The 10901-nt window shown below is 43.5% G+C and overlaps 2 protein-coding genes and 1 pseudogene across 2 annotated transcripts in view; 2 read left to right on the top strand and 1 right to left on the bottom strand.

Annotated features, from left to right (window-relative positions):
- The window catches only part of SUGCT (succinyl-CoA:glutarate-CoA transferase), a 917561-nt gene extending 910452 nt beyond the window's left edge, over positions 1–7109 (bottom strand). The window contains exon 1 of the mRNA XM_004708161.2: positions 6942–7109. Within this exon, the coding sequence (XP_004708218.1) occupies positions 6942–7041 (100 nt within the window). The 5' untranslated portion in view covers positions 7042–7109. The remainder of the gene's footprint in view (positions 1–6941) is intronic.
- LOC105979089 lies at positions 2473–3275 on the top strand (annotated as a pseudogene).
- A 274-nt stretch (positions 7110–7383) lies between the features above and the next one.
- Positions 7384–10006, top strand: LOC101658046 (M-phase specific PLK1 interacting protein). Its single transcript, XM_045286376.1, has 2 exons — positions 7384–7787; positions 9436–10006. Exons 1-2 carry the CDS (start codon positions 7452–7454, stop codon positions 9634–9636), a joined length of 537 nt encoding a protein of 178 aa, XP_045142311.1. The 5' UTR covers positions 7384–7451; the 3' UTR covers positions 9637–10006.
- The last annotated feature ends 895 nt before the right edge of the window (positions 10007–10901 follow it).

Below are 10901 nucleotides of genomic sequence, written 5' to 3'. Positions count from 1 at the left end.
CCAATAAAGCTGTTGGGGGGTGGGGGGAGCACCACAACATGGGGACCTGTATTAAAGGGTTGCGGCATTAGGAAGGTTGAGAACCACTGCTTTAGACTCTGTTTTCATGAGGTGCACAACATCCTCCATAGGCCATACCAGAGGCTCAGATTTGAAAACTCCATTAAACAAACAGGTCTTTACCTGAAACTCACCTGTAGCAGATTTAAGGAACTGAAATACTCCCTTGGACTAAAGGCTGAAACGTTCTGGTGTGTGAAGCATATGACTGCCATCCTAATGTTATTGATTTGGAGGTTGCTGGACTTTGCTCTGGACCTCTTGCTTCCAGGGTGCCCAATGGATGATGGCTTGGGACTACCATCCATTTGCTATTTTCATCCTCTCTTTGCTTTTTTATGAGATGTCAGTCTAGCAGACATAGTTTCTGCCTTTGTGAATGAGTGCATTGAAAGTTTTTCCCTATCTCCAACCCTCATTGCTTAGGAGTAAACAGTGTCCAGACACTTGAGTTTTTTATCTGTACAGGTCAACAAACCATGAATTTTGGTATAAAAAGGTGTCCTACACATGTGTGCTTTCTTTGTGTAAACAGTATTTGAAATTCTCTAACACTGGTTAAATTAATGATACTATCACGTAAGCAGCAGCCAAGAGAACAAAAGACAAATTAAATTGGGTAAATCAAGACCTCTTTAGAGTATTGAAAAACAAAAATGTTACTTTGAGGACTAAGGTTCACCTGACCCAAGCCATGGTATTTTCAATAGCAACATATGTATGTGAAAACTGGACATTGAATGAGGAAGACCAAAGAATCCATGTGTTTGCATTCTGTTGCTAGAGAACACTGTACGTACTATGGACTGCCAAAAGGACAAACAAATCTGTCTTGGAAGAAGTATGGCCAGAGTGCTCCTTAGAGCAAGGACGGTGAGACCTCATCTTACATACTTTTCCTATGTTGTCAAGAGAGACCAGTGTCTGGAGAAGCACCTCATGCTTGGTAAGGCAGAAGGACAGCAGAAAACCCTCAACAAGATGGATTGGCACAGTGGCTGTAACAGTGGGGTCTGGCATAAGAACAATTGAGAGTGTGGCGCAGGACTGGGCAGAGTTTCGTTCTGTTGTGCATAGGATCATCAATGGATAGGAACTGACTTGATGGCATCTAATAACAGCATCCATATAATTATCATCGGCCCCCAGGAGATGATTTGTAATGCCCCCCAATAAAAGGATCATGATGTCTCTAAAGTGGACCAGGGACATACATAAACCCTGCGTTTAATTGTAACCCTAATCTAAGAGCAATTCATTCTGATGTAGCCCTCCTCCATACTTGCCCTCCTGGGGAGAACATTGATGATAGAGTACTAAGACAAGAGGTGGGGAAGAAATTAGATGGTGCCTGGCTATCAGGAAAATTTGTGCCTGGAGTCTTAAAGGTTTGCCTTAAAATAAGCAGCCATCTAAGAGAGGTGTCAGCTAAGTCCACATGGGTCACACCAGCCTGTGTGGCCCAAAGATTATAAGTATTAAAACCCAAGATTGAAGGCGGGAATAATGAGTATCGGAGATTCAGAGAACCTAGTTGCAGAAGGATATGGATGACAGGGGAAGCCAAAATTCATTATTAGGGTCCCCATGTGGATTAAGTGTGTGGTTAGTAAATCCCTTCTAAACATTAAACAGGGACGTGGATAATCTATATCAGACAGGATGTATTGAAAACTGGACTAGTGCACATGTACTTAGGTTATATTTTAACACCTTATTATTTGTTCTCCCTTTTTCCCCATTATAAACTTGTTCTAGTTTTTATTATTTTATGATCTTTTCAATTGAGGTTTTTGTTTTATTTTGTTGTGTTGTTGTTGTGTATTTGTTTAGTTTTGTTTTTCTACTTTTGGTTTTGTATGTTCTTATTTATGTGAAATCCAGGATAGGTAAATCTATAGACTGTAACTGGATTAACAGTTTCTTCGGGTTATGGCAGAGGAAGTTAGAGGAAAATGGAAGCTAATAATTATGAGTACAAGAAAGAAAAAGCTCTAAAATTGATTGTGATAATTATTACAGAACTCTTCAATATGTTTAAACCACTGGATTGTATGATGTGAATTATATGTCAATAAAACTTAAAAATTTTTAAATATCATACATGAAGCAAAAGGTTTTTAAAAAAACAGGAGGTGGAAGAAAAGAACAACAAAGTGGATGTCAGAAGAGACTCTGAAACTTGCTTTTGGCCATACAATAGCTAAAGCAAGTAGAAGAAATGTGGAAAACAGCTGAACAGAAAATTTCGAAAAGGCAACTCCAGAAAAAGTATTATAATGAAGTGTGCAAAGACCTAGACTTAGAAAGCCAGAAAGCTTATCTCAAATTGAAAGAATTGAAAAAGAAATTCAAGCTTCCAGTTACAATACTGATGGATTCCAGGAGGTGATATTGAACAATGCAGGAGACATGAAAAGAAGAGTTGCTATATCAAAAAGAATTGGTCGCTGGGATGAGCCGGGGCCACCAGAGCTGCCCAGGCGGCCTGGATCGCAGCACCTGGCCTCCCGCGCTAAGGGGGGGGCGGGGGGCAGCTCGCTGGAGGAGGTGCGACAAAAGATAGGGAACCTGCAGGAGCAGGCAGGTACCTCGGGCCAGGAGAGGAAACAGAAGGAGACCGCTGAAGCCGACATCACTCCTCTGAACAGAGGCATCCAGCTGGATCGTGCCCAGGAGCGTCTGGCGACAGCTCTGCAGAAGCTTGAGGGGGCCCAGAAGGCAGCCAATGAGAGGGAGAGAGGCATGAAAGTCATTGAGAGGTGAGCCCAAAAGGATGAGGAAAAAATAGAAATTCAGGAGATCCAACTTAAAGAGGCCAAGCACGTCGCTGAAGATGCCGACCGCAAGTATGAAGAGGTGGCTCCTAATCTGGTCATTATTGAAAGTGACCTGGAAAGTGGAGAGCAGCGGGCAGAGCTCTCAGAATGCCAAGTTCGACAGCTGGAAGAACAATTAAGAATAGTGAATCAGACCTGGAAAGCATTAACGGCTGCAGATAAGTACTCGCAGACAGAAGACAAGTAGGAGGAGATCAAGGTCCTTTCCAACAAGCTGAAGGAGGCTGAGACTCTGCCTGCGTTCACCGAGAGGTCAGTAACAAAGATGGAGAAGAAATCGATGACTTAGAAGACGAGCTGTACGTTTAGAAACTGAAGTACAAAGCCATCAACGAAGAGCTGGACCATGCTCTCAATGACATGACTTCCACGTAAATGCTCATCTACCCGCCTGTTCACACCCGTGCTCTCCTAATACAGTACAAAAGCTCACCGCTGCTCCTACTCTGCCTCCATCGCCTCCACCATCTGTACTCCTTTCTGTTCATTCTCCTGCATGAACTAGCAGAGCCACACTAGTGGGGAGCTCACACTCTACTCATGAAAAGGCCGTGCAGGTGACATCAGTCCAGACGGAAAAAGAAAAAGAATTGGTCAACAATCAACCATTTCAAGAGGTACAATATAGTCATACAATAAAGAACCAAAGGAAGAAGTCCAAATTGCACTGAAGGCATCTGCAAAATGCAAAGCTCTAGAAAGTGATCCAATGTCAACTGAAATGTTTCAGCAAGTCGATGGAGCACTGGAAGCATCAGTATGCCAAGCCAAAAAAATCTGTAAGATTACCTGGCAAACTGACTGGAAGAGATCCATATCTGTAGCCATTCTAAGAAAGATGACTCAACAAAATACAGAAATGCCAAACATCGTCACCAATATCATATGCCAGTAAAATTTTGCTAAAGATAATGCAAAAACTATTTGAGCAGTACATCGATTGAGAGCCACCAAAAATTCAAGCTAGATTTAAAAGAAGACCTGGCATAAGAAATATCCTTTGCTGATGTCAGATGAATCTGGGCTGAAAGAAATAACAGAAAGATGGATGACAGTGGAAGGCCAAAATCCATTTTCAGCGTCCACACATACAGACTAAGCCTCTGATGAATCCCCTCTGACCATAGTTGAGGGATGTGAACAGCCTTGTTATCAGAGAGCATTGTAAAGTTCATTACGGCAGACAAAGTTAAAAGGTATTAACATTTGCTCTCCCTTCTGACCCATTTAAAAGTTGTTGCAGGTTTTTTAAAAACTGAAGAGGAAATGCACATGGATTAAGCCTCTGGTGAATCTCCTCTGATCATAGACCAGGGATGAAAATAAATTTACTATCATGCAGAATGATCTGGAAAATGAATTACTGCAGATGGAGCTAGGTCAAAATGTAACAACCTATCATTTGATCTCCTTTTTGATCCATTTTAAATTTGTTCTATGTTACTAAAAATATTTTCTGCTTTTTTTCTATTAGGTTTTTCTCAGTTTTGCTTTGTTATTGTTAGTCTGTTGTTGTTTGGGGTTTTAATGTGTTTTTTTATATATGGAACCTAGGGCAGGTAAGTCTATAGAGACAGTAACAGGAGTAATAGTTCCTTGAGACTATTGCAGTGGAGGTAGGTGGGAGGGGAACTGAGGAGCTAATAATGAGGAGTACAAGAACAAAGGAAAGGTTCAAAACTGATCATGGTGATGATTGCACAACTCTTCTTGATGTGATTGAACTATTGAATTATATGTGAGCTATATGTCAATAAAACTATTCTTATAGGATGTACTTTGATTATGTACAGGCATTTGACTGTATGAATAAGAAATAACAGATCACACCGAGCAAACTGGGAATCCAGACTACCTCATGTGTGCACAGTTCTACATATAGACCAAGAGAAAGTCATGCAACCATAGCAAAAGAATACGAGTGATTTAAAATCAAGAAAGATGTGTGTGTGTTTTCACCATATTTATTCAAACTGTATGCTGAGCAAATAATCAGACAATATGAAGAGGAAGCAGCAAGATAGGAAGAAGGCTTTATTAACAACCTGCAATATGCAGATGACACAACCTTACTTGTTAAAATCCAGGCCTTGAAACACTTGCTGATGAAAATCAAAGACTTCAGCCTTCAGTACAGGTTGCAACTCATTGTTAATAAAATAACTAAAATCCTCACCATACCAATAGTTGATAAACAAAAACAATTGAGTTGTCAAAGCTTTCACTTTACTTGGATTCACAATCACTGTTCCCAGAAGCAGCAGTCAAGAAATCAAAGGATGTGTTGCTGTGGGTAAATCTACTGCACAAGGCCTCTTTGGAGTACTAAAGAGCAAGGACGTTACATTCGACTAAGATGCTCCTGATGCAAGCCATTATATTTTCAATCAGCAAGTGAAAGTTGGACGATGAATAAGAAAGACCAAAGAAGAACTGATGCAGATTGATGATAGTGATGACGATGAATAATAATATACCATGGACTACCAAAAGAAGGAAACAATCTGTCTCGGAAGAAATTCAGCCAAAATGTTCAACAAAAAAGAGGATGGGGAGACTGTCTCACGTGTATTAGACATGTTATCAGGAAAGACCAGTCTTCGAAAACGGTAACATAGAGGGGAAGCAAAAAGGGAAGACGCTTGACAAGATGGATTGTCACAGTGCCTGTAATAAGGGGCTTAAACATAACAATTGTGAGGATGGCACAGGATTGGGCAGTGTTTCATTTTGTTGTACATAGTGTCACTGTGAGTTGGGACAGACTTGAGGGCACCTAACAAGGACAAGTATCGGCAGCTGGCCTCTGTGGAAGAGATTAAGGACTATGCATTTAGTGAATGTTTATCAGGATCCTGCTATAGGATTGTGAATTGGTCCTCGGGACAGACTTCCTTTGTCCATTTGCCTTCCATTGCTTAAGCCTGTTTAATCAAGATGCCCAATATAGTCACTGAAAGCCTCAATGATTTCTTAAAATGACTTTTTATGAAAACTTCTGAGTGTAGGCCAAGCACGTATCTGTTGGCTCCACTGCTCCAAAAGGATGAGAGCTTTTTGATGCTTAACCCTTCTAGTAATGCATGATAAAAACAATTTCCTTAGCACAACTTTCCTGGCCTTTTTCTCAGCAGTGCAGTTTTCTGCTTTCTTAAAACTTCTTCCTAATAAGTTCCCATGGTTGCTCTGAGTCCTTTGAGAAAATCCATTAAGATTATCCCAAAATTCTAAAAAATCATCATACCCTTCTGAGCTCCCCACTCTGCCTTGAATTGAACTGGTTCCGCAGATCCCCCAGAAGCCACTGTTGTGTTTATACTTTTTAAATGAAGGTGTCCTAAAGATCAAGGCAACAATTGTATGGGGGCAGGACCTGACAGTGTCTTTCCTTCTGTTCTACATAGGGTCGCTGTGGGTCGAAACCGACTCCGTAACCTGAAAACAATTAAGAAACTGAAGACAAATGTATTGGGAGAGAACTTTTCTGCAGGCACCCACTGATCGAAATAGACATGTTTAAATACCTTTTGCTTGGAATGAACCTTAGTAGCAATACTCTGCCTTACCCTGGAACGTTATTGGACATTGTCCCAAGGGAGGAGAATCTTCCTAACCCCACCCCCTTCCATCCTACCTTCCAGTTAACAAGAACTGAAAGGAGGAGGGTAAAGTCCAACATTTGCTATAACAGCTTCTCTACCAAGTTATTTAAAGAAGCATCCTGAAATCATCTCAGGAATACAGCTAGAAGTACAGGATGAAAGTTAACTTGGGGTGAGAAAGGGTAGGCGATAGGCAAGATGTGTGTCCTTAGCGGCGGGCAGTAGACTGCGCTTGGCCCGAGGCGGGGCAGCCGAGAGGGCGGGAAGAGGACCGCCGCGGTGCCACGGGTGGAGGGTGCAGGGAGGCGAGAAGGGCAAAAGGCGGGTCCCGGGACAGCAGAGGCTTCCCGAAAGCACGGGAACTCCCCGCAGCACACCCCTGGAGGGAGAGAACTGCGGCCCGCGCCCTTCGCCGCCCAGGCCGGGGCTCAGAGGGTACCTGACTGCGGGCGGCCGGTCCTCAGCCCCCTCCCGCCGCCCCGGATGGAAATCAGACCGCTTCTCCACAGAGCCGCGACCCTCGACAGCGCCGCCAACATAACGCGCCTCTGGGATCCTCAGTCCCTGCGTGAGAAAGAACATGCGCTGTCCGCAGCCAAGCGAACCTGCCACTTCCAGACCTCGGGCTCCCGGGACTGGGGCGGGACGAAGGCGGGGCCGAGGCGAGGCCGAGGCGGAACTAGTTGTCTCTGTGCCGCCTCACCCCCCCTGGGAGGGCGTGAGTTCATTTGTCTCGACCAATGGGTTCAGGCTCCGCCCACTTCAGTAACCTATTTAATCAGCCGGTCCTGCCGGAACGTAAGAGCTCCCGGAACTAATGTGTAAGCGGCCGTAGCAGCGGGGGGACTGTTTTGGTACCGGGCTACCAATTCTCCGTGGAGGATCTGTCTCTTCTAGACAGTTCCGGCGGGAGAGCCCGGCGGCGAAGACTTCGTTCTCGGCTCCTGATATGCACCGGCCGAATTTTAGACCTCCGACTCCGCCTTACCCCGGCTCCGGCGTAGGCGGTTGGGGTAACGGGGGCAGCTTCCGAGGTACGCCCGGCAGTGGAGGACCGAGGCCGCCCTCCCCTCGAGACGGCTACGGGAGTCCGCACCACACGCCGCCGTACGGGCCCCGGTCGAGGCCCTTTGGGAACAACCACTCACCACGGCAAGGTGGCAGCTTCTCAGGAGGCCGGTTCGGATCCCCGTCCCCTGGCGGCTACCCCGGCTCTTACTCCAAGTCCCCCGCGGGCTCCCAGCAGCAATTCGGCTACTCGCCTGGGCAACAGCACACCCACCAGGTAGTAATAGTCGCCAATGTTGGCTGAGTTCTGTGTGGCAAGTACAGTAGTCGTCATCCCTTTCGCGAGTATTTTAATCTTTTATGAGACTGTCGTTTTATGAGGTTTACTGTTGTTGGTCCTGTTTTGCAGATGAGTGAACTGAAGCTTAGACAAGTAATGTTCCTAAGATTACCCTACTAAAGTGGTAAAGTGATAGTTTTAAACCCTTGCATTCTGATTCCAAACACATTGGTCTTAGCTAGGATACTGCCACTCATGCACAGATTTCCTAATTCTTTAGAAGAGTAGCCTTGTCATTGACCTGTTCTGAGGTGTAGGAGAGGAAACAGATGAAGCCCTGAACTAGCGCTTATCTACGCTATAGACTGCTGCTATCATCCACCTGCAGTCACCTTCGTTGTCTTTTTTCTAACCACCAACTTCTGCTTTCCACTCAACAAAAAATAAACAGGTGGTAGAAGTGTTTTATTCTCAAGTGAAAATGAGTAGAGGGGGAGTATTTGGGTATATTTAGCTTGACATTAGGTGCCATCAAATGAGTGGCGCCTCACTACGACCCGATGCACAAGAAGATGAAGCACTGCACAGTCTTATGCCATCCTCACAGTGTGCTTGAACCCATTGTTGCCGGCGTGTTAGGCGGCTCTGTGGTTTGCAGGAGGAGCTCTGGTGGAGTAGCGGTTACACGTTGGGCTGTGATCTGTAAGGTCAGCTCTTCAAAGCCACCAGCCTCTCCATGGGGGAAAGATGTAGACTTACAGAAACTCAACGGGGCAGTTCCATCCTGCCTTATGGGGTTGCTCTGAGTCGGCATCGCCTCAGGGCAGCGAGTTTGGTTTCTTGTTTTGGGTGGCTTACACAGTGCCTATGTACTGGTGGCTTTCCAAGGATCCTTGATGGCATATTGGGTTAAGAATTCGGCTGCTAATCACAAGTTCCAAGGTTCTAACCCACCCGCTGCTATGAAGGTAGAATGATAAGACTGCCTGCTCCTCTATAAAGATTTATAATTTCAGAAACCCTATAAGGCAGTTCTACTCGGCCCTATAGAGTCTGAATCTTGATGGCAGTGTGTTTGGTTTTTGGTTTGATGATATTCCAAATTTTGTGTATGTTAAACCAGCCCCACCCTTCTAAGGCTGGTAATAGGGAAAACATTTCCAGGTTTGATAAGTTCTGGAAATGTTGAAACTGTAGAGTCACTAAGTTGAAATCAACTCCATGGCAGTGAGTTTGGTTTTGGAGGGTTAAAAAAAAAAGTGTTGGTTGTTTTGGTTTAAATTTTCCTCCAAAAAGAAAAGATGGACAATTTTGAAAGAGGAGTTAAAATTTGGAGCAATTTTTCATTGTATCGTTTTATAGGTCTGCAAAGTTACAAAAGGGCTGCAATAACTTTCATGTAAAAAAAAATTCCATTCTCTTTTAAAGCTATTTTCCACAAAATTTCAGAAGCCTCCTTCTATACATTAGAACCCCGCCTTGTATACATTAGAAACCCAAAAGTATATAAGATAGTGGGATGAGAATTAATAAACAAGAGCACTGGACTAAAGGAAACATGGACATTGGAGATGTTTAGCTGTTTAAAGTGCCAAGTGTCAGTACCAAATGTTTTTTTAACTACTAATATTTTTTTTTCCTAAAGGGTTCTCCAAGGACATCTACGCCATTTGGATCCGGGCGTGGTAGAGAAAAACGAAAATCTAATGAGGTAGAAAGCTATTTTAAGCCTTCAATGCTTGAAGACCCATGGGCTGACTTAGAACCAGTATCTGTTGCCGATATAAGCCAACAGTACACCAATACTCAAACGTTCACGGGCAAAAAAGGAAGGTACTTTTGTTGACATTTTTGAAATTCACCTAGAAGATACCTCTATCCAGAACATCTTGGACAAGAAAGTGTTGCTACTTAACGTGAATCATGAGCCCTCTCTGTGACTAGTCAGCCCCATGCCTTTCAGATCCACTGGGCCTAGTGGGACAAGAATGTTTCAGGTGGGAATCCTAAGGCGATGGCTTGATATCCTCATGATATAAAGCATCATTGGTAATAGAGAAAAAATATGGTAAGGGAATTTGTAATATTTACCTTTTTGGTGTTGGTGCCACATTTTGGAATATTTGTAGTTTTCATATATTTAAAACTTGATTATGTAATGGGCATGTATCTTTTAATGTTTCCTGAGCATTTTGAAATAAACATTTTTCTTTCTATATTGTGGTCTTGTATGCTGAAAAAGTAGAATTACAATAATGCTTCATAAACAGGTAGCTTATCTTTTTTGGGGGGGGGATTATTTTATTGAAGGCTCTTAATTAGTATTCTAATCCATATATCAGTTGTATCAGGCATATTTGTACATATGTTGCCATCATTCTTTTCTAGACAATTACTTTCTATTGAGCCCTTGGTATCAGCTCCTCTCTTTTCCCCCTTCCTTCGCCCCACCTTTGTGACCCCTTGATAGATTATAAATTGTTATTATTTTCATATCTCACACCGACCACTGTCTCCCTTTCCCCATGGTTCCCATTGTTCCCCCTGGGGAAGGGGGATTATGATCCATTCCTCAACACACACCCCTTTTCTCTCTGCCGAACTGGTTTTGCTATTCCCATTCCTACTCCTTGGTTGCGTGTGTTGTGAGCTCTTATATCCTATCTATACATGTGTATAAGCTCTGGTCTAGTCCAAAGTGAAGTTTCACTGGGATCATGGTAGTGGGGGGTGAGAAAGCCTCAGGGAACCAGAGGAATAGTGTGTGTTTCATCAGTGCTTTACTGTGCCCTGGTTGACTTATCTGTGACCACTATGGGGAATTTTCCATTGTCTACAGATGATCTTTGGGTCTGTGCTCTGACCCCCCTTGTTCTCAACCATGCATTTTGTCTTCAGCAATTGTACTGGGATGGTGAACATCTCAGATTGCCCATTTGTTAAAAGTCTTCTTGTATTGAGGGAGGGTATGAGCAAAGTCCATCCACTACCTCAGTGTATTGCCATATAAATATATGTACATAGGCCAATACCTCTTTTTATGGATTAATGTATTTACATATGGACACACCTATGCTTATGCCTCTATCCATAGCTTTGCTTCCTAGATCA

Source organism: Echinops telfairi, unplaced genomic scaffold, assembly GCF_000313985.2.
Source record: "Echinops telfairi isolate 266 unplaced genomic scaffold, ASM31398v2 ScPeMD7_7;HRSCAF=31, whole genome shotgun sequence".
Lineage (NCBI taxonomy): Eukaryota > Metazoa > Chordata > Mammalia > Afrosoricida > Tenrecidae > Echinops > Echinops telfairi.
The sequence above is the reverse complement of the archived record's forward strand: the minus strand, read 5'-3'. Positions and strand labels throughout refer to the sequence as shown.